The sequence below is a fragment of the Salvelinus fontinalis genome, chromosome 40, assembly GCF_029448725.1.
Source record: "Salvelinus fontinalis isolate EN_2023a chromosome 40, ASM2944872v1, whole genome shotgun sequence".
NCBI classification, from domain to species: domain Eukaryota; kingdom Metazoa; phylum Chordata; class Actinopteri; order Salmoniformes; family Salmonidae; genus Salvelinus; species Salvelinus fontinalis.
Window position 1 is genome coordinate 1838815 of NC_074704.1, and position 27773 is coordinate 1866587.

Genomic DNA, 27773 nt, shown 5'->3' on the forward strand with positions numbered 1-27773 from the left:
AATCTAGTGGACGGGACGTTTCTTCAACAACAACAGCAGCTAGTCAGCCACCTCGATAGTTTACTAGCCAACAAAGCCGAAACATTAAAGCTATTTAGACTGCTCCGGTGTATTACTAGCTATATTTTAAACACACTTCTGTCGTATCTACTTGTTACCACATTTAATTTAATATTCATGCCTACGTTGTTAGTTACCGTAGTCATCTACCTGGCTGGTTAAGTTAGCAGTAGCACTAGGCTAATCGTTAATGCTAACTAGTTAGCTAGATAACATCCTCGACCATGAGCTCACTAAACTACTGCCCTCCTGCTAAAGAAGAAGAGGTTCGTTGGACTGAGAAAGAGGGTCTGTGGCTGAACGTTGTCGTGAAAGAAGAGAAGGAAGAGGAGGATAATGTCTCGGTAAAAAAAGTAGAGGGTGAGGCGGTTACAGTTAAAGAAGAAGAGAAAGACGTTACAGTGAAAGAAGAAGTTACGGTTAAGGAAGAGGAGGAAGAGAAAGAGGTAGATGCAGTTTATGGAGTGAAAGAGGAGGAGGATGAGATTACCGTTACATTGGGGGAGGAGGAAGAAGAAGAACAAGAAGAGGAGACAGGAGATCTGATTAACACCAGTAAGCATTAAAAAACAAGGGCACAAACTCTGCAGTTGTTGAACTAATGTGTGCTTTTTAAAGGGTATTCTACACTTGAATATGTTGTGCTGTAGGAATTGTTAAAGCTACAGAGTGGGGACTCAACCAACGAAATGTTAATGGATAAAATGCTTACCATTTATATTTTTCAACATTTTTAAACATCTCTAAATATATTTTTCTAAAATATGATTTAAAGATCTACATATTTTGTTTATAAAATCTATGGTTTTATTAGGTACTAAGTTTTTCAGTTATATTGTAAGACAGACTGATCTGATTGAAATACATTTTCGGTCTGGTAGACATTAGTCTTATGGTGTATATATATATATATATATATATATATTCAGTTGAAGTCGGAAGTTTACATACACCTTAGCCAAATACATTTAAACTCAGTTTTTCACAATTCCTGACATTTAATCCAAGTAAAAATTCCCTGTTTTAGGTCAGTTAGGATCACCACTTTATTTTAAGAATGTGAAATGTAGAGATAATTATTTATTTATTTCAGCTTTTATTTATTTCATCACATTCCCGGTGGGTCAAAAGTTTACATACACTCAATTAGTATTTGGTAGCATTGCCTTTAAATTGTTTAACTTGTTTCAAAGGTTTTGGGTAGCCTTCCACAAGCTTCCTGCAATAAGTTGGGTGAATTTTGGCCCATTCCTCCTGACAGAGCTGGTGTAACTGAATCAGATTTGTAGGCATCCTTGCTCGCACATGCTTTTTCAGTTCTGCCCACAAATGTTCTATAGGATTGAGGTCAGGGCTTTGTGATGGCCACTCCAATACCTTGCCTTTGTTGTCCTTAAGTCATTTTGCCACAACTCTGGAAGTATGCTTGAGGTCATTGTCCATTTGGAAGACCCATTTGCGACCAAGCTTTAACTTCTAGACTGATGTCTTGATGTTGCTTCCATATATCCACATCATTTTCCTGCCTCATCATGTCATCTATTTTGTGAAGTGCACCAGCCCCTCCTGCAGCAAAGCACCCCCACAACATGATGCTGCCACCCCTGTGCTTCACGGTTGGGATGGTGTTCTCCGGCCTGCAAGCCTCCCCCTTTTTCCTCCAAACATAATGATGGTCATTATGGCCAAACAGTTTCATCAGACCAGAGGACATTTCTCCAAAAAGTACGATCTTTGTCCCCATGTGCAGTTGCAAACCGTAGTCTGTCTTTTTTTATGGCGGTTTTGGAGCAGTGGCTTCTTCCTTGCTGAGCGGCCTTTCGGGTTATTTCGGGTTATGTCGATATAGGACTCGTTTTACTGTGGATATAGATACTTTTGTACTTGTTCCCTCCAGCATCTTCACAAGGTCCTTTGCTGTTGTTCTGGGATTGATTTGCACTTTTCACACCAAAGTACGTTCATCTCTAGAAAACAGAATGCGTCTCCTTCCTGAGCAGTATGACGGCTGCGTGGTCCCATGGTGTTTATACTTGCGTACTATTGTTTGTACAGATGAACGTGGTATCTTCAGGCATTTGGAAATTGCTCCCAAGGATGAACCAGACTTGTGGAGGTCAACAATTTTTTTCTGAGGTCTTGGATGATTTCTTTGGATGTCAAGCGAAGAGGCACTGAGTTTGAAGGTAGGCCTTGAAATACATCCACAGGTACACCTCCAATTGACTCAAATTATGCCAATTAGCCTATCAGAAGAGCTTCTAAAGCCATGACATCATTAACTGGAATTTTCCAAGCTGTTTAAAGGCACAGTCAACTTAGTGGATGTAAACTTCGGACCCACTGGAATTGTGATACAGTGAATTAGAAGTGAAATAATCTGTCTGTAAACAATTGTTGGAAAAATGACTTGTGTCATGCACAAAGTAGATGTCCTAAACGACTTGCCAAAACTATAGTTTGTTAACAAGAAATGTGTGGAGTGGTTGAAAAACTAGTTTTAATGACTCCAATCTAAGTGTATGTAAACTTCCGACTTCAACTGTAAGTTAAACACACGATACAACTCTGTGCACAAGGACTACTTTGAACAATGTCCACAGGGCCTCCTGAGTGGCGCAGCGGTCTAAAGCGCTGCATCGCAGTGCTAGAGGCGTCACTACAGATTCGGGTTCGATCCTGGGCTGTGTCGGAGCCGGCTGTGATCGGGAGACCCATGAGGCGGCACGCAATTGGCCCAGCGTTGTCCGGGTTGGGGGAGGGTTTGGGAACATCCTTGTCCCATCGCGCTCTTGCGACTCCTTGTGGCGGGCCGGGCGTGTACACGCTGACTTCGGTCCCCAGCTGTATGGTGTTTCCTCCGACACGTTGGTGAGGCTGACTTCGGTCCCCAGCTGTATGGTGTTTCCTCCGACACGTTGGTGCGGCTGGCTTCAGTCCCCAGCTGTATGGTGTTTCCTCCGACACGTTGGTGCGGCTGGCTTCAGTCCCCAGCTGTATGGTGTTTCCTCCGACACGTTGGTGCGGCTGACTTCAGTCCCCAGCTATATGGTGTTTCCTCCGACACGTTGGTGCGGCTGACTTCAGTCCCCAGCTGTATGGTGTTTCCTCCGACACGTTGGTGCGGCTGGCTTCAAGGGTTAAGCGAGCAGTGTGTCAAGGAGGTCGAGAGCAGTGCGGCTCTCGTCCTTCGCTTCTCCCGAGTCCGTACGGGAGTTGCAGTGATGGAACAAGACTGTAACGACCAATTGGAAATCACGAAATTTGACATAAAAAGGGCAACAACAAAAAAATGTATACAGAAGATTTTACTTGAAGAACAGTGGAGATGCAAAGTTTTGGAACAGAATTTTGTTTTTTACTGTTTGTGCCGTCCTTCTGTTACCAAACTTTGCATCTGCACTGGTCTTCAAGTTACTGTGTTTTTGTAGTTGAGTTGTACGATTTGTTTAACTTTACAATCATTTGGTTTTTGTTTTACATACATTTTGAAGTGAAAAATGTTAGTCTCAGCATCACTCTGTTACCGTGGAATTGCCCCATACCAATGAGTTAATGACTGATCTTGTACTTGTCTTGTCTTCATTCACAAACTTGAAGTTCTTGAAAAGACCGTGTTCTATGTTCTATGTACCTCAATAGGAAAATAGTGCGGATACACATGCACCTCAATAGGAAAATAGTGCGGATACACAAAACCTAATGACTTTGTCATTTTAATGACGCACAGGCTCTATCTCAATGGATTTAAAACTAGGCCTTATAGGCCATATCTCAATGGATTTAAAACTAGGCCTTATAGGCTATATCTCAATGGATTTAAAACTAGGCCTTATAGGCTAAATCTCAATGGATTTAAAACTAGGCCCTATAGGCTAAATCTTAATGGATTTAAAACTAGGCCTTATAGGCCATATCTCAATGGATTTAAAACTAGGCCTTATAGGCTAAATCTCAATGGATTTAAAACTAGGCCTTATAGGCTAAATCTCAATGGATTTAAAACTAGGCCCTATAGGCTAAATCTCAATGGATTTAAAACTAGGCCTTATAGGCCATATCTCAATGGATTTAAAACTAGGCCCTATAGGCTATATCTCAATGGATTTAAAACTAGGCCTTATAGGCAAAATCTCAATGGATTTAAAACTAGGCCTTATAGGCCATATCTCAATGGATTTAAAACTAGGCCTTATAGGCTCTATCTCAATGGATTTAAAACTAGGCCCTATAGGCTAAATCTCAATGGATTTAAAACTAGGCCTTATAGGCCATATCTCAATGGATTTAAAACTAGGCCCTATAGGCTAAATCTCAATGGATTGAAAACTAGGCCTTATAGGCTATATCTCAATGGATTTAAAACTAGGCCCTATAGGCTAAATCTCAATGGATTTAAAACTAGGCCTTATAGGCCATATCTCAATGGATTTAAAACTAGGCCCTATAGGCTAAATCTCAATGGATTTAAAACTAGGCCCTATAGGCTAAATCTCAATGGATTTAAAACTAGGCCTTATAGGCCATATCTCAATGGATTTAAAACTAGGCCCTATAGGCTAAATCTCAATGGATTTAAAACTAGGCCTTATAGGCCACATCTCAATGGATTTAAAACTAGGCCTTATAGGCTATATCTCAATCGATTTAAAACTAGGCCTTATAGGCCATATCTCAATGGATTTAAAACTAGGCCCTATAGACTAAATCTCAATGGATTTAAAACTAGGCCTTATAGGCCATATCTCAATGGATTTAAAACTAGGCCTTATAGGCCATATCTCAATTGATTTAAAACTAGGCCCTATAGGCTAAATCTCAATGGATTTAAAACTCGGCCTTATAGGCCATATCTCAATAGATTTAGAACTAATATTTGTTCCTGGTGCTCTATTTTTTATGTTGTCTTCACTTTTTAAAGTTGGAAACACCAGTGTTATCAATGATGCATTTTAATTTAGAGCCTGTAACCATGACATTATTTATTATGACATTATCTATTATGACATTATCTATTATTATAGATCTCTGTTCAGCCTATAATCATGACATTATCTAGTATTATAGAGCTCTGTTCAGCCTGTAACCATGACATTATCTATTATTATAGAGCTCTGCTATAAACATGACATTATCTATTATTATAGAGCTCTGCTCAGCCTGTAACCATGACATTATCTATTATTATAGAGCTCTGCTCAGCCTAAAGACATTATCTATTATTATAGAGCTCTGCTCAGCCTATAAACATGACATTATCTATTATTATAGAGCTCTGTTCAGCCTATAAACATGACATTATCTATTATTATAGAGCTCTGCTCAGCCTAAAGACATTATATATTATTATAGAGCTCTGCTCAGCCTAAAACATGACATTATCTATTATTATAGAGCTCTGCTCAGCCTATAAACATGACATTATCTATTATTATAGAGCTCTGCTCAGCCTATAAACATTACATTATCTATTATTATAGAGCTCTGCTCAGCCTATAAACATGACATTATCTATTATTATAGAGCTCTGCTCAGCCTAAAACATGACATTATCTATTATTATAGAGCTCTGCTCAGCCTATAAACATGACATTATCTATTATTATAGAGCTCTGCTCAGCCTGTAAACATGACATTCCATAAGTGCAAGATTCGATTTGAAGCTCTACATCATTTGCTTTTAAAATCTCACCAAGTTTATTTTTAACAGCAATGTTACTGAGAGAACTCGTCTTGATTAAACCAAACAGGTAGACAGTTTTATCACGTTGAGCTTTCATTCCGGTCTCTGTTTAACTAAATACTCTGTTTGTCTTTGGCAGGAGAGAGACCAGACTCTCACTCTGACAGCGGGAAGAGTCCTTCAGGGGAACCAGACCCAGAGACGCCCAAACCAGCAAGAAAACACCACTGTACCCTCTGTGGAAAGAGTTTTACTAAGTTAGGCAACCTGAAAGCGCATGAGATAATACACACAGGAGAGAAGCCTTACCACTGCTCCCAATGTGGAAAGAGTTTTACCTGGATAGGGAACTGGAAAACACATGAGAAAATACACACAGAAGGGAGGAAGACTTTCCACTGCTCCCAATGTGGAAAGAGTTTTACCAAGTCAGGGTCCCTGAAAATGCATGAGAGAATACACACAGGAGAGAAGCCTTACCACTGTTCCTATTGTGAAAAGAGTTTTAGGTGGTTAGTGACCCTGAAAACGCATGAGAATACCCACACAGGAGCAAAGCCCTACCAATGCTCCCTGTGTGGAAAGAGTTTTACCCAGTTAGGAGGCCTGAATAGACATGACAGGACACACACAGGAGGAGATAAGACCTACCACTGCTCCCACTGTGGAAAGAGATTTAACCGGTTAAGACATCTGAATAAGCATGAAAGAATACATACACAGGAGGAGAAGACATACCACTGCACTCATTGTGGAAAAACATTTTCCCAGTCAGAGGACCTGAAATCACATGAGAGAGTAGAGAGGCTGTGTTCGGACTTATGTTTTTGACTGAGAATTTGTGTTTTTGTTCATGGGCCATTCCACGGTAACGGAGTGATCCTGAGACTCACCTTTTCACTTTAAAATGTATGCCAAGAAAAAAACATTGCTTGCAAAGTTTAACAAACAATACACCTACAGTACCAGTCAAAAGTTTGGACACACCTACTCATTCAAGGGTTTGTCTTTATTTTTTTACTATTTCCTACATTGTAGAATAATAATGAAGACATCAAAACTATGAAATAACACACATGGAATCATGTAGTAACCAAAAAAAGTGTTAAACAAATCAAAATTAATTTTACATTCTTCAAAGTAGCCACACTTTGCCTTGATGACAGCTTTGCACACTCTTGGCATTCTCTCAACCAGCTTCACCTGGAATGATTTTCCAATAGTCTTGAAGTAGTTCCCACATATGAAGAATACTTGTTGGCTGCTTTTCCTTCACTCTGTGGTCCAATTCATCCTAAACCATCTCAATTTGGTTGAGGTCGGGTGATTGTGGAGGCCAGGTCATCTGATGCAGCACCCTGCTTGGTCAAATAGCCTTTACACAGCCTGGAGGGGTGTTTTGGGTGTGTTTTGGGTCATTGTCCTGCTGAAAAACAAATGATAGTCCCACTAAACAGATGGAATGGTGTATCGCTGCAGAATGCTGATCTGCCCTGCGGTTGGAACCAAAAATCTCAACTTTGGACTCATCAGAGTTCAAATTTCCACCGGTCTAATGTCCATTGCTCGTATTTCTTGGCCGTAGTAGTGGTTTCTTCGCAGCAATTTGACCATGAAGTCCTGATTCACACCGTCTCCTCTGAACAGTTGATGTTGAGATGTCTGTTACTTGAACTCTGTAAAGCAGTTATTTGTGCTGCAATATCTGAGGCTTGTAACTCTAATGAATTTATCCTTGAGCAGAGGTAATTCTGGGTCTTCCTTTCCTGTGGCTGTCCTCATGAGAGCCAGTTTTATTATAGTGCTTGATGGTTTTTGCGACTGCACATTAAGTTTCAAAGTTCTTGAAATTTTCCGTATTGACTGACCATGTCTGAAAGTAATGATGGACTGTCGTTTCTCATTGCTTATTTGAGCTGTTCTTACCATAATATGGGCTTGGTCTTTTACCAAATATCTTCTTTATACCACCCCTGGCTTGTTACAACACAACCGATTGGTTCAAACTGATTAAGAAGGAAATAAATTCCACAAATTAGCTTATAACAAGGCACACCTGTTAATTGAAATGCATTCCAGGTGACTACCTCATGAAGCTGGTTGAGAGAATGCCAAGAGTGTGCAAAGCTGTCATCAAGGCAAAAGGTGGCTATTTGAAGAGTCTAAAATATAAATATATTTTGATGTTTTAACACTTTTTTTGATTACTACATGATTCCATATGTGTTATTTCATAGTTTTGATATCTTCACTATTATTCTACAATGTAGAAAATAGTAAAAAAAAAAAAAAAAACCTTGAATGAGTAGGTGTGTCCAAACTTTTGATCGGTGCTGTACATTTAGAGGCTTATTTGGACATTATCTGACTGTTTGACTGAATGAATCAGAAATTGCTTTTAATGTAGATGTTTAGTTTGTGTGAAGTTTGTCTCATTAAAATTCCCGAACTTATCAACACATTCTTCTCTTTATACATCTCAATATAACATTATTTAATTAAATACATTTTTTTTTTAACTTACATAAAAAATAAAATACATTTTTTCCTTAACTGCGTTGTCTATTCCAGTCAGCAAATGGCGATCTTTCAGGTGATGCTGCTAGCGTGACGTATAATCTAGTGGACGGGACGCTTCCTCAACAACAGCAGCTAGTCAGCATCTTCGGTAGCTTGCTAGCCAACATAGCCGAAACATTCAAGCTCTGTAATCGCTTTCGATGTAAAATAGCCACTTTGTTGTAATTACACCTTTGTCGTATAGGTAGTTACCCACTTTACTTTCATATTTACGTTGCTAGTAACTATCTGAATAGCTAAAATAGCATTAGCCTAGTGCTAGGCTAACTAGCTAGCTAACATCCGCAACCATGAGCTCACTAAGCTACTTCCCCCCTGGTAAAGAAGAGACTGTTAAAAGAGAAGTAGAGGAAGATGTTACTGTGAAAGAAGAGGAAGATGTTACTGTGAAAGAAGAGGAAGATGTTACTGTGAAAGAAGAGGAAGAAGTTACTGTAAAAGAAACGGAAGATGTTACTGTGAAAGAAGAGGAAGATGCTACTGTGAATGAAGAGGCTGATATTACTGTGAAAGAAGAGGATGATATTACTGTGAAAGAAGAGGATGCAATTGAAAGAGTGAAAGAGGAGGAGGAGGAGATGACTGTCACGGTGAAAGAAGAGGAAGAAGTGTTTGGAGTAAAGGAGGAAGAAGAGGAGAAGGAGGGGGAGATGACTGTCACATTGGAGGAAGGAGAGGAGGAGGGGGAGATGACTGTCACATTGGAGGAAGGAGAGGAGGAGGGGGAGACGACTGTCACATTGGAGGAAGGAGAGGAGGAGGGGGAGATGACTGTCACATTGGAGGAAGGAGTGGAGGAGGAGCCAGGAGATCTGATTAACACCATGAGTGAGTACTGTCTTAACAAGGACACAAACTATGCCGTTGTTAAACCCATGTGTGGTTTTGAAGGGCCATTCTACTGAAGTTTTACACGTGAATATGTTGTTTAGTACTGTAGGAATTGTTAAAACTACACTGAAACTGGGCTCTCCAACCCTGTTCCTGGACAGCCACCCTCCTGTAGGTTGCTGGCTCCAACTCTGCCTCTAGTTCAGATCACTGTAACACCATACCATAGAAATAAGAATGAATAGAATGGGCTTGGAAGGTCCAACCCTGGCAATTGACTGGTAAACTCATAGGTACACTCACAATGTCTGCCTTGTATTGTGATGCAATCATTTCCATTGTGTTTTGGAATGTTCTATCAACTGATGCTGGATTGCCATGGTAATGTAGAATGTTAATTTAATTGATGCTGGATTGCCATGGTAATGTAGATTGTTCATTTAACGGATGCTGGATTGCCATGGTAATGTAGAATGTTCATTTAACTGATGTGGCTCATGCAATGGAATGTCATTTTTTGTAATGTCAGTTGAGTTTACTCAACAAATCACAGCACAGATTGAAGGGTACACTAACTACTTTTACTTCCTGACATAGGTACACTCAAAATGGCTGCCACTCCACCCATTCTGCCAGAGTTCCCCAAACGGTCCTTGGTACACCAAGGGGTAAACGTTTTGTTTTTTGCCCTTAACACTACACAGATGATTCAATGTTTGATGATGAGTTGATTTGAATTAGCTGTGTAGTGCTGGGGGGGGACACACACACACAATGTGCACCCCTTGGTGTTCTGAGGACAGAGTGTGGGAAACCCTGCATTATGCCGTCATTGACTTGAATACAGATGCCCTTTCTATTCATTCCTATTTCTATCTTCCATACCGGGTTCTAGCTTAATGAGTCCAGAATAAGGTTCCACCACAACGTCGAGTCACTATAAGTCCGTCCTTGTAAAAATGTCAGATCTTTAATTTGTTGTACCTATGTTCTGTCCTGTGTAATTGCGTGCCTTTCTTTGTTTTCTGAAATCCGTAGCTTTTAATAGAAGTACTATTTAAATGGAGAGTGATGGACCTCTGCCAAGGAGTCGTTGTTTCTAAACGGAGAAGGAGCAGCCCGTCATTGCAATGCAGATTTGTTTTGGCAAGGGATGCATAAATGATGGATTCCAACTGTCAACTGTGTAGCAATCAGGACAAACACAGGTACACAGTAGAATCCAACTGACAACTGTGTAACAATCAGGACAAACACAGGTACACAGTAGAATCCAACTGACAACTGTGTAGCAATCAGGACAAACACAGGTACACAGTAGAATCCAACTGCCAACTGTGTAACAATCAGGACAAGCGACAAGTACAGGTACACAGTAGAATCCAACTGACAACTGTAACAATCAGGACAAACACAGGTACACGGTAGAATCCAACTGCCAACTGTGTAACAATCAGGACAAACACAGGTACACAGTAGAATCCAACTGACAACTGTGTAGCAATCAGGACAAACACAGGTACACAGTAGAATACAACTGCCAACTGTGTAACAATCAGGACAAGCACAGGTACACAGTAGGTGTTAAAGAATGGATATTTATAAAATATCGAGTAGTAGAGCACGTTTGAAGTCCTTACTTCCTACTTCATTGGACAACAATGGAAAGACGTCACATAAAATGTGTTTGATTATAAACTGGATTTCTAGCTAACAAAACAGGCAATTTACACAGGACAAACATTAGGTACGAGGAGTGGAATAAATGCATTAAAGAAGTTACATTTTTACAAGTCTGGACGTATAGTGACTCGGTGTAGTGGAGACATGCTCTTCTGGACGTATAGTCACTCAGTGTAGAGGAGGCACCCTCTTCTGGACGTATAGTGACTCAGTGTAGTGGAGACATGCTCTTCTGGACGTATAGTGACTCAGTGTAGAGGAGGCACCCTCTTCTGGACGTATAGTGACTCAGTGTAGTGGAGGCCCCCTCTTCTGGACGTATAGTGACTCAGTGTAGAGGAGGCACCCTCTTCTGGACGTATAGTGACTCGGTGTAGTGGAGACATGCTCTTCTGGACGTATAGTCACTCAGTGTAGAGGAGGCACCCTCTTCTGGACGTATAGTGACTCAGTGTAGAGGAGGCACCCTCTTCTGGACGTATAGTGACTCAGTGTAGTGGAGGCACCCTCTTCTGGACGTATAGTGACTCAGTGTAGTGGAGGCACCCTCTTCTGGACGTATAGTGACTCAGTGTAGTGGAGACATGCTCTTCTGGACGTATAGTGACTCAGTGTAGTGGAGGCACCCTCTTCTGGACGTATAGTGACTCAGTGTAGAGGAGGCACCCTCTTCTGGACGTATAGTGACTCAGTGTAGTGGAGGCCCCCTCTTCTGGACGTATAGTGACTCAGTGTAGAGGAGGCCCCCTCTTCTGGACGTATAGTGACTCAGTGTAGAGGAGGCACCCTCTTCTGGACGTATAGTGACTCAGTGTAGAGGAGGCACCCTCTTCTGGACGTATAGTGACTCAGTGTAGAGGAGGCACCCTCTTCTGGACGTATAGTGACTCAGTGTAGTGGAGACATGCTCTTCTGGACGTATAGTGACTCAGTGTAGAGGAGGCACCCTCTTCTGGACGTATAGTGCTACAATCCTGTATGAAAGATACCCGTATTACAGGGATCTAAACTAGAGGTCAACCGACTCTGATTTTTCAACGCCGATACCAAATATTGGGGGACCAAAAAAAGCCGTTAACGATTTTTATATATTTGTAATAATGACAATTACAACAATACTGAATGAACACTTAACCTTAACTTAATATAATACATAAATAAACATCTATTTCGTCTCGAATAAATAATGAAACATGTTCAATTTGGTTTAAATAATGCAAAAACAAAGTGTTGGAGAAGAAAGTGAAAGTGCAATATGTGCCATGTAAGAAAGCTATGGTTTGAGTTCCTTGCTCAGAACATGAGAACGAATGAAAGCTGGTGGTTCCTTTTAACATGAGTCTTCAATATTCCCAGGTAAGAAGTTTTAGGTTGTAGTTATTATAGGAATTATAGGACTATTTCCCTCTATACCATTTGTATTTCATATACCTTTGACTATTGGATGTTCTTATAGGCACTATAGTATTGCCAGCCTAATCTCGGGAGTTGATAGGCTTGAAGTCATAAACAGCGCTGTGCTTCAAGCATTGCGAAGAGCTGCTGGCAAACGCAGGGAAGTGCTGTTTGAATGAATGCTTACGAGCCTGCTGCTGCCTACCACCGCTCAGTCAGACTACTCTATCAAATCATAGACTTAATTATAATATAATAAACACACAGAAATACGAGCCTTTGGTCATTAATATGGTCAATTCCGGAAACAACATTTTTTTAAAACAAAACGTTTATTCTTTCAGTGAAATACGGAACCGTTCCGTATTTTATCAAACGGGTGGCATCCATAAGTCTAAATATTACTGTTACATTGCACAACCTTCAATGTTATGTCATAATTTTGTAAAATTCTGGCAAATTAATTGCGGTCTTTGATGGAAGAAATAGTCTTCACAGTTCGCAACTAGCCAGGCGGCCCAAACTGCTGCATATACCCTGACTCTGCTTGTACTGAACGCAAGAGAAGTGACACAATATCCCTAGTTAATATTGCCTGCTAACATGCATTTCTTTTAACTAAATATGCAGGTTTAAAAATATATACTTGTATTGATTTTAAGGCATTGATGTTTATCGTTAGGTACATTGGTGCAACGACAGTGATTTTTTTCACGAATGCGCTTGTTAAATCATGCACCGCATTGATTATTTGCAACGCAGGACAAGCTAGTTAAACTAGTAATATCATCAACCATGTGTAGATAACTAGTAATTATGTTAAGATTGTGTAGTTTTAGACTAATTATCTGGCCAGTTACCGAGGTTACCTAGCCAGTTACCGAGGTTACCTAGCCAGTTACCGAGGTTACCTAGCCAGCTATCGAGGTTACCTAGCCAGCTATCGAGGTTACCTAGCCAGCTATCGAGGTTACCTAGCCAGCTATCGAGGTTACCTAGCCAGCTACACTTTCAAACAAAGCCAACAACGCAGCCACTGCTAGCCAGCCTACTTCAGCAGTACTGCATCATTTTAATCATTTTAGTCAATAAGATTTTTGCAACGTAAGCTTAACTTTCTGAACATTCGAGACGTGTAGTCCACTTGTCATTCCAATCTCCTTTGCATTAGCGTAGCCTCTTCTGTAGCCTGTCAACTATGTGTCTGTCTATCCCTGTTCTCTCCTCTCTGCACAGACCATACAAACGCTTCACACCGCGTGGCCGCGGCCACCCTAACCTGGTTGTCCCAGCCCGCACGACCCACGTGGAGTTCCAGGTCTCCGGCAGCCTCTGGAACTGCCGATCTGCGGCCAACAAGGCAGAGTTCATCTCAGCCTATGCTTCCCTCCAGTCCCTCGACTTCATGGCACTGACGGAAACATGGATCACCACAGATAACACTGCTACTCCTACTGCTCTCTCCTCGTCTGCCCACGTGTTCTCGCACACCCCGAGAGCTTCTGGTCAGCAGGGTGGTGGCACCGGGATCCTCATCTCTCCCAAGTGGTCATTCTCTCTTTCTCCCCTTACCCATCTGTCTATCGCCTCCTTTGAATTCCATGCTGTCACAGTTACCAGCCCTTTCAAGCTTAACATCCTTATCATTTATCGCCCTCCAGGTTCCCTCGGAGAGTTCATCAATGAGCTTGATGCCTTGATAAGCTCCTTTCCTGAGGACGGCTCACCTCTCACAGTTCTGGGTGACTTTAACCTCCCCACGTCTACCTTTGACTCATTCCTCTCTGCCTCCTTCTTTCCACTCCTCTCCTCTTTTGACCTCACCCTCTCACCTTCCCCCCCTACTCACAAGGCAGGCAATACGCTTGACCTTATCTTTACTAGATGCTGTTCTTCCACTAATCTCATTGCAACTCCCCTCCAAGTCTGCGACCACTACCTTGTATCATTTTCCCTCTCGCTCTCATCCAACACTTCCCACACTGCCCCTACTCGGATGGTATCGCGCCGTCCCAACCTTCGCTCTCTCTCCCCCGCTACTCTCTCCTCTTCCATCTTATCATCTCTTCCCTCTGCTCAAACCTTCTCCAACCTATCTCCTGATTCTGCCTCCTCAACCCTCCTCTCCTCCCTTTCTGCATCCTTTGACTCTCTATGTCCCCTATCCTCCAGGCCGGTTCGGTCCTCCCCTCCCGCTCCGTGGCTGGACGACTCATTGCGAGCTCACAGAACAGGGCTCCGGGCAGCCGAGCGGAAATGGAGGAAAACTCGCCTCCCTGCGGACCTGGCATCCTTTCACTCCCTCCTCTCTACATTTTCCTCTTCTGTCTCTGCTGCTAAAGCCACTTTCTACCACTCTAAATTCCAAGCATCTGCCTCTAACCCTAGGAAGCTCTTTGCCACCTTCTCCTCCCTCCTGAATCCTCCTCCCCCCCCTCCTCCCTCTCTGCAGACGACTTCGTCAACCATTTTGAAAAGAAGGTCGACGACATCCGATCCTCGTTTGCTAAGTCAAACGACATCGCTGGTTCTGCTCACACTGCCCTACCCTGTGCTATGACCTCTTTCTCCCCTCTCTCTCCAGATGAAATCTCGCGTCTTGTGACGGCCGGCCGCCCAACAACCTGCCCGCTTGACCCTATCCCCTCCTCTCTTCTCCAGACCATTTCCGGAGACCTTCTCCCTCACTTCGCTCATCAACTCATCCTTGACCACTGGCTACGTCCCTTCCGTCTTCAAGAGAGCGAGAGTTGCACCCATTCTGAAAAAACCTACACTCGATCCCTCCGATGTCAACAACTACAGACCAGTATCCCTTCTTTCTTTTCTCTCCAAAACTCTTGAACGTGCCGTCCTTGGCCAGCTCTCCTGCTATCTCTCTCAGAATGACCTTCTTGATCCAAATCAGTCAGGTTTCAAGACTAGTCATTCAACTGAGACTGCTCTTCTCTGTATCACGGAGGCGCTCCGCACTGCTAAAGCTAACTCTCTCTCCTCTGCTCTCATCCTTCTAGACCTATCGGCTGCCTTCGATACTGTGAACCATCAGATCCTCCTCGCCACCCTCTCCGAGTTGGGCATCTCCGGCGCGGCCCACGCTTGGATTGCGTCCTACCTGACAGGTCGCTCCTACCAGGTGGCGTGGCGAGAATCTGTCTCCTCACCACGTCCTCTCACCACTGGTGTCCCCCAGGGCTCTGTTCTAGGCCCTCTCCTATTCTCGCTATACACCAAGTCACTTGGCTCTGTCATAACCTCACATGGTCTCTCCTATCATTGCTATGCAGACGACACACAATTAATCTTCTCCTTTCCCCCTTCTGATGACCAGGTGGCGAATCGCATCTCTGCATGTCTGGCAGACATATCAGTGTGGTTGACGGATCACCACCTCAAGCTGAACCTCGGCAAGACGGAGCTGCTCTTCCTCCCGGGGAAGGACTGCCCGTTCCATGATCTCGCCATCACGGTTGACAACTCCATTGTGTCCTCCTCCCAGAGCGCTAAGAACCTTGGCGTGATCCTGGACAACACCCTGTTGTTCTCAACTAACATCAAGGCGGTGGCCCGTTCCTGTAGGTTCATGCTCTACAACATCCGCAGAGTACGACCCTGCCTCACACAGGAAGCGGCGCAGGTCCTAATCCAGGCACTTGTCATCTCCCGTCTGGATTACTGCAACTCGCTGTTGGCTGGGCTCCCTGCCTGTGCCATTAAACCCCTACAACTCATCCAGAACGCCGCAGCCCGTCTGGTGTTCAACCTTCCCAAGTTCTCTCACGTCACCCCGCTCCTCCGCTCTCTCCACTGGCTTCCAGTTGAAGCTCGCATCCGCTACAAGACCATGGTGCTTGCCTACGGAGCTGTGAGGGGAACGGCACCTCAGTACCTTCAGGCTCTGATCAGGCCCTACACCCAAACAAGGGCACTGCGTTCATCCACCTCTGGCCTGCTCGCCTCCCTACCACTGAGGAAGTACAGTTCTCGCTCAGCCCAGTCAAAACTGTTCGCTGCTCTGGCACCCCAATGGTGGAACAAACTCCCTCACGACGCCAGGACAGCAGAGTCAATCACCACCTTCCGGAGACACCTGAAACCCCACCTCTTTAAGGAATACCTAGGATAGGATAAAGCAATCCTTATGAACCCCCCCTTAAAAGATTTAGATGCACTATTGTAAAGTGGCTGTTCCACTGGATGTCATAAGGTGAATGCACCAATTTGTAAGTCGCTCTGGATAAGAGCGTCTGCAAAATGACTTAAATGTAAATGTAAGATTGATTGTTTTTTCTAAGATAAGTTTAATGCTAGCTAGCAACTTACCTTGGCTTCTTGCTGCACTCGCGTAACAGGTGGTCAGCCTGCCACGCAGTCTCCTCGTGGAGTGCAATGTAATCGGCCATAATCGGCGTACAAATTGCCGATTTACTGATTGTTATGAAAACTTGAAATCGGCCCTAATTAATCGGTCAACCTCTAATCTAAATTACAGCTACTACTGTCCCGGTTGTAACTAACCTGATCAACCAGCTAATTACAGCTACTACTGTCCCTGTTGTAACTAACCTGATCAACCAGCTACTACTGTCTCAGTTGTAACTAACCTGATCAACCAGCTAATTACAGCTACTACTGTCCCTGTTATAACTAACCTGATCAACCAGCTAATTACAGCTACTACTGTCCCTGTTATAACTAACCTGATCAACCAGCTAATACTGTCCCTGTTATAACTAACCTGATCAACCAGCTAATTACAGCTACTACTGTCCCAGTTATAACTAACCTGATCAACCAGCTAATTACAGCTACTACTGTCCCTGTTGTAACTAACCTGATCAACCAGCTAATTACAGCTACTACTGTCCCTGTTATAACTAACCTGATCAACCAGCTAATTACAGCTACTGCTGTCCCTGTTGTAACTAACCTGATCAACCAGCTAATTACAGCTACTACTGTCCCAGTTGTAACTAACCTGATCAACCAGCTAATTACAGCTACTACTGTCCCTGTTATAACTAACCTGATCAACCAGCTAATTACAGCTACTACTGTCCCTGTTATAACTAACCTGATCAACCAGCTACTACTGTCCCTGTTATAACTAACCTGATCAACCAGCTAATTACAGCTACTACTGTCCCTGTTGTAACTAACCCGATCAACCAGCTAATTACAGCTACTACTGTCCCTGTTGTAACTAACCTGATCAACCAGCTAATTACAGCTACTACTGTCCCTGTTGTAACTAACCTGATCAACCAGCTAATTACAGCTACTACTGTCCCTGTTATAACTAACCTGATCAACCAGCTAATTACAGCTACTACTGTCCCTGTTGTAACTAACCTGATCAACCAGCTAATTACAGCGACTACTGTCCCAGTTATAACTAACCTGATCAACCAGCTAATTACAGCTACTACTGTCCCTGTTATAACTAACCTGATCAACCAGCTACTACTGTCCCTGTTGTAACTAACCTGATCAACCAGCTAATTACAGCTACTACTGTCCCTGTTATAACTAACCTGATCAACCAGCTAATTACAGCTACTACTGTCCCTGTTATAACTAACCTGATCAACCAGCTAATTACAGCTACTACTGTCCCTGTTATAACTAACCTGATCAACCAGCTAATTACAGCTACTACTGTCCCTGTTATAACTAACCTGATCAACCAGCTAATTACAGCTACTACTGTCCCTGTTGTAACTAACCTGATCAACCAGCTAATTATAGCTACTACTGTCCCTGTTATAACTAACCTGATCAACCAACTAATTACAGCTACTACTGTCCCTGTTGTAACTAACCTGATCAACCAGCTAATTACAGCTACTACTGTCCCTGTTGTAACTAACCTGATCAACCAGCTAATTACAGCTACTAATGTCCCTGTTGTAACTAACCTGATCAACCAGCTAATTACAGCTACTACTGTCCCTGTTATAACTAACCTGATCAACCAGCTAATTACAGCTACTACTGTCCCTGTTATAACTAACCTGATCAACCAGCTAATTACAGCTACTACTGTCCCTGTTGTAACTAACCTGATCAACCAGCTAATTACAGCTACTACTGTCCCAGTTATAACTAACCTGATCAACCAGCTAATTACAGCTACTACTGTCCCTGTTATAACTAACCTGATCAACCAGCTAATTACAGCTACTACTGTCCCTGTTGTAACTAACCTGATCAACCAGCTAATTACAGCTACTAATGTCCCTGTTGTAACTAACCTGATCAACCAGCTAATTACAGCTACTACTGTCCCTGTTATAACTAACCTGATCAACCAGCTAATTACAGCTACTACTGTCCCTGTTGTAACTAACCTGATCAACCAGCTAATTACAGCTACTAATGTCCCTGTTATAACTAACCTGATCAACCAGCTAATTACAGCTACTACTGTCCCTGTTGTAACTAACCTGATCAACCAGCTAATTACAGCTACTACTGTCCCTGTTGTAACTAACCTGATCAACCAGCTAATTACAGCTACTACTGTCCCTGTTATAACTAACCTGATCAACCAGCTAATTACAGCTACTACTGTCCCTGTTGTAACTAACCTGATCAACCAGCTAATTACAGCTACTACTGTCCCTGTTATAACTAACCTGATCAACCAGCTAATTACAGCTACTACTGTCCCTGTTGTAACTAACCTGATCAACCAGCTAATTACAGCTACTACTGTCCCTGTTGTAACTAACCTGATCAACCAGCTAATTACAGCTACTACTGTCCCTGTTGTAACTAACCTGATCAACCAGCTAATTACAGCTACTAATGTCCCTGTTGTAACTAACCTGATCAACCAGCTAATTACAGCTACTACTGTCCCTGTTATAACTAACCTGATCAACCAGCTAATTACAGCTACTACTGTCCCTGTTATAACTAACCTGATCAACCAGCTAATTACAGCTACTACTGTCCCTGTTGTAACTAACCTGATCAACCAGCTAATTACAGCTACTACTGTCCCAGTTATAACTAACCTGATCAACCAGCTAATTACAGCTACTACTGTCCCTGTTATAACTAACCTGATCAACCAGCTACTACTGTCCCTGTTATAAATAACCTGATCAACCAACTAATTACAGCTACTACTGTCCCTGTTGTAACTAACCTGATCAACCAGCTAATTACAGCTACTACTGTCCCTGTTGTAACTAACCTGATCAACCAGCTAATTACAGCTACTAATGTCCCTGTTGTAACTAACCTGATCAACCAGCTAATTACAGCTACTACTGTCCCTGTTATAACTAACCTGATCAACCAGCTAATTACAGCTACTACTGTCCCTGTTGTAACTAACCTGATCAACCAGCTAATTACAGCTACTAATGTCCCTGTTATAACTAACCTGATCAACCAGCTAATTACAGCTACTACTGTCCCTGTTGTAACTAACCTGATCAACCAGCTAATTACAGCTACTACTGTCCCTGTTGTAACTAACCTGATCAACCAGCTAATTACAGCTACTACTGTCCCTGTTATAACTAACCTGATCAACCAGCTAATTACAGCTACTACTGTCCCTGTTGTAACTAACCTGATCAACCAGCTAATTACAGCTACTACTGTCCCTGTTATAACTAACCTGATCAACCAGCTAATTACAGCTACTACTGTCCCTGTTGTAACTAACCTGATCAACCAGCTAATTACAGCTACTACTGTCCCTGTTGTAACTAACCTGATCAACCAGCTAATTACAGCTACTACTGTCCCTGTTATAACTAACCTGATCAACCAGCTAATTACAGCTACTACTGTCCCTGTTATAACTAACCTGATCAACCAGCTAATTACAGCTACTACTGTCCCTGTTGTAACTAACCTGATCAACCAGCTAATTACAGCTACTACTGTCCCAGTTATAACTAACCTGATCAACCAGCTAATTACAGCTACTACTGTCCCTGTTATAACTAACCTGATCAACCAGCTAATTACAGCTACTACTGTCCCTGTTGTAACTAACCTGATCAACCAGCTAATTACAGCTACTACTGTCCCTGTTGTAACTAACCTGATCAACCAGCTAATTACAGCTACTACTGTCCCTGTTGTAACTAACCTGATCAACCAGCTAATTACAGCTACTACTGTCCCAGTTATAACTAACCTGATCAACCAGCTAATTACAGCTACTACTGTCCCTGTTATAACTAACCTGATCAACCAGCTAATTACAGCTACTACTGTCCCTGTTATAACTAACCTGATCAACCAGCTAATTACAGCTACTACTGTCCCTGTTGTAACTAACCTGATCAACCAGCTAATTACAGCTACTACTGTCCCTGTTATAACTAACCTGATCAACCAACTAATTACAGCTACTACTGTCCCTGTTGTAACTAACCTGATCAACCAGCTAATTACAGCTACTACTGTCCCAGGTATAACTAACCTGATCAACCAGCTAATTACAGCTACTACTGTCCCTGTTGTAACTAACCTGATCAACCAGCTAATTACAGCTACTACTGTCCCTGTTATAACTAACCTGATCAACCAGCTAATTACAGCTACTACTGTCCCTGTTGTAACTAACCTGATCAACCAGCTAATTACAGCTACTACTGTCCCTGTTATAACTAACCTGATCAACCAGCTACTGCTGTCCCTGTTGTAACTAACCTGATCAACCAGCTAATTACAGCTACTACTGTCCCTGTTGTAACTAACCTGATCAACCAGCTAATTACAGCTACTACTGTCCCAGGTATAACTAACCTGATCAACCAGCTAATTACAGCTACTACTGTCCCTGTTATAACTAACCTGATCAACCAGCTAATTACAGCTACTACTGTCCCTGTTATAACTAACCTGATCAACCAGCTAATTACAGCTACTACTGTCCCTGTTGTAACTAACCTGATCAACCAGCTAATTACAGCTACTACTGTCCCTGTTATAACTAACCTGATCAACCAGCTAATTACAGCTACTACTGTCCCTGTTATAACTAACCTGATCAACCAGCTACTACTGTCCCTGTTGTAACTAACCTGATCAACCAGCTAATTACAGCTACTACTGTCCCTGTTGTGACTAACCTGATCAACCAGCTAATTACAGCTACTACTGTCCCAGGTATAACTAACCTGATCAACCAGCTAATTACAGCTACTACTGTCCCTGTTATAACTAACCTGATCAACCAGCTAATTACAGCTACTACTGTCCCTGTTATAACTAACCTGATCAACCAGCTACTACTGTCCCTGTTGTAACTAACCTGATCAACCAGCTAATTACAGCTACTACTGTCCCTGTTATAACTAACCTGATCAACCAGCTAATTACAGCTACTACTGTCCCTGTTGTAACTAACCTGATCAACAAGCTAATTACATCTACTACTGTCCCTGTTATAACTAACCTGATCAACCAGCTAATTACAGCTACTACTGTCCCTGTTGTAACTAACCTGATCAACCAGCTAATTACAGCTACTACTGTCCCTGTTATAACTAACCTGATCAACCAGCTAATTACAGCTACTACTGTCCCTGTTATAACTAACCTGATCAACCAGCTAATTACAGCTACTACTGTCCCAGTTATAACTAACCTGATCAACCAGCTAATTACAGCTACTACTGTCCCTGTGGTAACTAACCTGATCAACCAGCTAATTACAGCTACTACTGTCCCTGTTATAACTAACCTGATCAACCAGCTAATTACAGCTACTACTGTCCCTGTTATAACTAACCTGATCAACCAGCTAATTACAGCTACTACTGTCCCTGTTGTAACTAACCTGATCAACCAGCTAATTACAGCTACTACTGTCCCTGTTATAACTAACCTGATCAACCAGCTACTACTGTCCCTGTTGTAACTAACCTGATCAACCAGCTAATTACAGCTACTACTGTCCCAGTTGTAACTAACCTGATCAACCAGCTAATTACAGCTACTACTGTCCCTGTTGTAACTAACCTGATCAACCAGCTAATTACAGCTACTACTGTCCCTGTTGTAACTAACCTGATCAACCAGCTAATTACAGCTACTACTGTCCCTGTTATAACTAACCTGATCAACCAGCTAATTACAGCTACTACTGTCCCTGTTATAACTAACCTGATCAACCAGCTACTACTGTCCCTGTTGTAACTAACCTGATCAACCAGCTAATTACAGCTACTACTGTCCCTGTTGTAACTAACCTGATCAACCAGCTAATTACAGCTACTACTGTCCCTGTTATAACTAACCTGATCAACCAGCTAATTACAGCTACTGCTGTCCCTGTTGTAACTAACCTGATCAACCAGCTAATTACAGCTACTACTGTCCCTGTTGTAACTAACCTGATCAACCAGATAATTACAGCTACTACTGTCCCAGTTGTAACTAACCTGATCAACCAGCTAATTATTACAATCAGGTGAGCTAGATTAAGGTTGGAGTAAAAACCTACAGGACTGTAGCTCTTCAGTAACAGGGTTGGAGAGCCCTGCTGTAAAATGTCTAGACCAGGGGTAGGTAACCCGTTGTCGTGGAGAGCCCTGCTGTAAAATGTCTAGACCAGGGGTAGGTAACCCGTTGTCATGGAGAGCCCTGCTGTAAAATGTCTAGACCAGTGGTAGGTAACCCGTTGTCATGGAGAGCCCTGCTGTAAAATGTCTAGACCAGGGGTAGGTAACCCGTTGTCATGGAGAGGCCTGCTGTAAAATGTCGAGACCATGTTTTTGATTTAACCGACCTGGAAGACCAGGTGTGTTGAATATAGGAAATCATTGAACTGATCAATTAGCTCATTTGGCCAGGTATGGAAACAGGGTTGCATCCCCCTGGTCTTTTCCATCAAAGAGTGGACCACCAACAAATCACTTTTTATTGGTCACTTCGTAAACACAAAGCGTTAGGGGATCGGCGTCCCGTCAACGGGACAGTTGTAAATCAGGCCTTGTGTCACGATCGCAGAGTTTAGAGAAACAACAAATGTCGGTACATATAAGTGTCTTATATCGGCTGAAAGCTGAAATTATTGTTAATATAACTGCACTGTCCAATGTACAGTAGCTATTACTGCGAAAAAAAATGCCATGCTATTGTTTGAGGAGAGCTCCTAACAACAAAACCGTTTTTTCACCGCGATAGGTTTGATAAATTCACCTCTGAAGGTGAAATGTGTACTTACATTCTGAAATCTTGCTCTGATTTGTCGTCCAAAGGGTACCAGAGATAACATGAAGTGTCTTTTTGTCCGAATAAATCCTTTTTCATAACCTAAAAAGGTCCATATAGCATGCACGATCGATTTTGTATTTCCACTTGTTCAATTTGCAACGAAAGGAATCTGTGAACATCTAACCCTAAACGTTGTTTCAACCAGTCAAATCACGTCCGTATGTATTCCTCAGAGATCCTAGAACGTAACCAGACTTCACTATATCATTAGGGGTGAGGATATCCTATAGGACACCAAATTTGGTCAGAGAGTGACGCCTTCATGGCACGCCGATGACGCAAGTTGTCTTCCCTTGATCAACTCTAACTTTGTCAAATAAGCACCAATCGGGGTCAAACAAGGCTAGCTAGCTACAAAATGTAGCTGCTAACCTTGTATGACAGCATGCCTTTTCCTTTTGGACAAAAATTATAAGAATATTCAGAGTTATGAAAACAGGTTGTTTTGCAAATGTTGAACTTATAATAATGGCTACTAATACTGGAAAAGCTAAATCAAAGTCCAAGTATACAGATTTGATGATATTCTTGCAGAGAAATGTAATATGAATGCAAATGTCTCCTTCACGATTTGCCCATATGTACCCGGGTGACTTCACACTAAATGTAATGTAGTTTGCTCATACTTCAAGTTATCCGTCTGAAACTTTGCACATACAATGCTGCCATCTTGTGGACACCATCGAAATTAGAACCAGAGTGATGGTTAGAAGTGGGACCTTTCTGTTGCATTTCAAAGATGGTGGTAGAAAAGAAACGTTTTTTTTTTTTTTGTATTTTCTTCTACCAGATCTATAGTATTATATTCTCCTACATTCAATTCACATTTCCACAAACTTCAAAGTGTTTCCTTTCAAATGGTACCAAGCATATGCATATCCTTGCTTCAGGTCCTGAGCTACAGGCAGTTAGATTTGGGTCATTTTAGGCAAAACATTTAAAAAAAAGAGGGCTTTCCCTAAGAAGTTTTTAACTATGGATCCAATGAAACCTATGATGTTGACAGATAGTTACTCCTATCTATTAATATAGAGCTCTGCTCAGGTTAAATACATGACATTATCTATTATTATAGAGCTCTGTTCAGCTTAAATACATGACATTATCTATTATTATAGAGCTCTGTTCAGCTTAAATACATGACATTATCTATTATTATAGAGCTCTGTTCAGCTTAAATACATGACATTATCTATTATTATAGAGCTCTGCTATAAACATGACATTATCTATTATTATAGAGCTCTGCTCAGATTAAATACATGACATTATCTATTATTATAGAGCTCTGTTCAACCTGTAAACATGACATTATCTATTATTATAGAGCTCTGCTCAGATTAAATACATGACATTATCTATTATTATAGAGCTCTGTTCAGCTTAAATACATGACATTATCTATTATTATAGAGCTCTGCTATAAACATGACATTATCTATTATTATAGAGCTCTGCTCAGATTAAATACATGACATTATCTATTATTATAGAGCTCTGCTATAAACATGACATTATCTATTATTATAGAGCTCTGCTCAGCCTGTAACCATGACATTATCTATTATTATAGAGCTCTGCTCAGATTAAATACATGCCATTATCTATTATTATAGAGCTCTTATTATGACATCATGACATTACAATATTAGATTTGAAGCCTTATAACATCATTCCTTTTTTTTTTTTTATCTCACCAAGATATTTTTTAATGATGGAATGTTCTGAAAACTGACCTCAGGTTAATGAGTAATTTAGTCTGCATTAAACCTCATAGGACCTCATACAGTTTGATCATGTGGAGGTTTCATTCAGGTCATTCTGTTTCAATAAAAAAGTTTGTTTTTGGCAGGACCAGACTCAGAGGAACCAGAGCCAGAGACGTCCAATCCAGCAAGACGACACCACTGCTCTCAGTGTGGAAAGAGTTTTAGATGGCTATGGAGCCTGAAAAGACATGAGAGAATACACACAGGAGAAAAGCCTTACCAATGCTCCCTGTGTGGAAAGAGTTTTACCCGGTCAGGTCAACTAAAATTACATCAGAGAACGAACACTGGAGAAAAGCTTTACCACTGCTCCCACTGCGGAAATAATTTTACCTGCTTAGCGAACCTGAAAGAACATGAGAGAATACATACAGGGAAAAAACTATACCGCTGCCTCCACTGTGGACAGAGTTTTACCCAATCAGGGGACCTGAAGGAACATGACAGAACACATGTAGGAGAAAAGCCTCACCAATGCTCCCAATGTGGAAAGTTTTTTACGTGGTTACAGAGCCTGAAACATCATCAAAGAATACACATAGGAGAAAAACCTTCAAATACAGGAGAGGAGCCTTCACACACAGGAGAAAAATCTTCACATACAGGAGAGAAGCCTTACCACTGCTCTCATTGCGGAAAGACTTTTAACTGGGAAGGACACCTGAAATCACATGAGAGAACTCATACCAGACAGAAGATTTTCCATTGCTCTCATTGTTCAATGACATTTCCTCGGTTAGCGGCCCTGAAATCACATGAGAGAATTGAGAGGCTAGTTTCTAAGTTAAAGTACTAAGCTAAATGCTAAGCTAAGAATGTGAGATTTTGTGTTTTTGTTTATGCCTTGAAATCAATAAAGCTTATAAAAATATATATATTTTTTTAAATCTCAAGACATGTGTAGACTGAGGTTCTAATTGAAGCGAAGTGCGCTTGCCAGCTGACAAATAGGCTTTTAAAGTAATTTTCCCAGTACTTTGTTGTCACACTCTCCAGAATGATTTAAAGAGTGAAGAATATGTTATAAAAAAAATCTTTACCTTTGCATATAAACTCTGAATCATTGACAGTTTACAGACAGACTACAGAAAGGATTACGTCTAGTAAGGCCTAGTTATGGGAGTGTTGGGAATTCAGGTTGTTCGACCTCACAGAAAGAACGGGCTTCCAGCAAACGGTTGTGGTAAAGCTTTGTCCAATTTCAAATCAAATCAAAACACGCCAAATACAACAGGTGTATTAGACCTTACAGTGAAATGCTGAATACAACAGGTGTAGTAGACCTTACAGTGAAATGCTGAATACAACAGGTGTAGTAGACCTTACAGTGAAATGCTGAATACAACAGGTGTAGTAGACCTTACAGTGAAATGGTGAATACAACAGGTGTAGTAGACCTTACAGTGAAATGCTGAATACAACAGGTGTAGTAGACCTTACAGTGAAATGCTGAATACAACAGGTGTAGTAGACCTTACAGTGAAATGCTGAATACAACAGATCTTACAGTGAAATGCTGAATACAACAGACCTTACAGTGAAATGCTGAATACAACAGACCTTACAGTGAAATGCTGAATACAACAGGTGACCTTACAGTGAAATGCTGAATACAACAGACCTTACAGTGAAATGCTGAATACAACAGGTGACCTTACAGTGAAATGCTGAATACAACAGACCTTACAGTGAAATGCTGAATACAACAGACCTTACAGTGAAATGCTGAATACAACAGACCTTACAGTGAAATGCTGAATACAACAGACCTTACAGTGAAATGCTGAATACAACAGGTGACCTTACAGTGAAATGCTGAATACAACAGGTGACCTTACAGTGAAATGCTGAATACAACAGACCTTACAGTGAAATGCTGAATACAACAGGCCTTACAGTGAAATGCTGAATACAACAGACCTTACAGTGAAATGCTGAATACAACAGGTGACCTTACAGTGAAATGCTGAATACAACAGATGACCTTACAGTGAAATGCTGAATACAACAGACCTTACAGTGAAATGCTGAATACAACAGACCTTACAGTGAAATGCTGAATACAACAGACCTTACAGTGAAATGCTGAATACAACAGGTGACCTTACAGTGAAATGCTGAATACAACAGACCTTACAGTGAAATGCTGAATACAACAGACCTTACAGTGAAATGCTGAATACAACAGACCTTACAGTGAAATGCTGAATACAACAGACCTTACAGTGAAATGCTGAATACAACAGACCTTACAGTGAAATGCTGAATACAACAGACCTTACAGTGAAATGCTGAATACAACAGATCTTACAGTGAAATGCTGAATACAACAGATCTTACAGTGAAATGCTGAATACAACAGATCTTACAGTGAAATGCTGAATACAACAGACCTTACAGTGAAATGCTTACTTACGAGCCCCTAAACAACAATGCACTTAAAAAAAAAAAAATACGAATAAGAAATAAAAGTGACAAGTAATTAAAGAGCAACAGTAAAATAGCGAGACCGGTACAGA

The 27773-nt window shown here is 41.6% G+C and overlaps 2 protein-coding genes across 3 annotated transcripts; both read left to right on the forward strand.

The window, feature by feature from the left end:
• The first annotated feature begins 19 nt into the window (after positions 1 to 19).
• On the forward strand, positions 20 to 8202 carry LOC129839868 (zinc finger protein 239-like). The gene is made up of 2 exons (XM_055907565.1): positions 20 to 615; positions 5883 to 8202. Exons 1-2 carry the CDS (start codon positions 285 to 287, stop codon positions 6572 to 6574), a joined length of 1023 nt encoding a protein of 340 aa, XP_055763540.1. The 5' UTR covers positions 20 to 284; the 3' UTR covers positions 6575 to 8202.
• Positions 8203 to 8350: 148 nt separating this feature from the next.
• LOC129839869 (cilia- and flagella-associated protein 251-like) lies at positions 8351 to 26127 on the forward strand. 2 transcript variants are annotated; one of them, XR_008757108.1, is made up of 3 exons: positions 8351 to 9151; positions 13469 to 16439; positions 25338 to 25425. XR_008757108.1 is itself a non-coding variant. In XM_055907566.1 (3 exons), exons 1-3 carry the CDS (start codon positions 8614 to 8616, stop codon positions 25434 to 25436), a joined length of 708 nt encoding a protein of 235 aa, XP_055763541.1. In that variant the 5' UTR covers positions 8357 to 8613; the 3' UTR covers positions 25437 to 26127. The 2 variants fall into 2 exon arrangements, 1 of the variants encoding a protein (XP_055763541.1); XM_055907566.1 differs by lacking the exon at positions 13469 to 16439 and adding an exon at positions 9752 to 9822 and having other exon boundaries at positions 8357 to 9151; positions 25338 to 26127.
• Positions 26128 to 27773: the final 1646 nt, after the last annotated feature.

What these genes read in the sequence shown, in the direction of transcription:
- LOC129839869 (XM_055907566.1), top strand. Translation starts at nt 8,614, where the DNA reads ATGAGCTCACTAAGCTACTTCCCCCCTGGTAAAGAAGAGACTGTTAAA. An exon ending in AGATCTGATTAACACCATGA is followed by an intron (nt 9,152 to 9,751) that starts GTGAGTACTGTC and finishes TTCCTGACATAG; the next exon opens with GTACACTCAAAATGGCTGCC. An exon ending in GGTCCTTGGTACACCAAGGG is followed by an intron (nt 9,823 to 25,337) that starts GTAAACGTTTTG and finishes TGTTTTTGGCAG; the next exon opens with GACCAGACTCAGAGGAACCA.
- LOC129839868 (XM_055907565.1), top strand. Translation starts at nt 285, where the DNA reads ATGAGCTCACTAAACTACTGCCCTCCTGCTAAAGAAGAAGAGGTTCGT. An exon ending in AGGAGATCTGATTAACACCA is followed by an intron (nt 616 to 5,882) that starts GTAAGCATTAAA and finishes TGTCTTTGGCAG; the next exon opens with GAGAGAGACCAGACTCTCAC.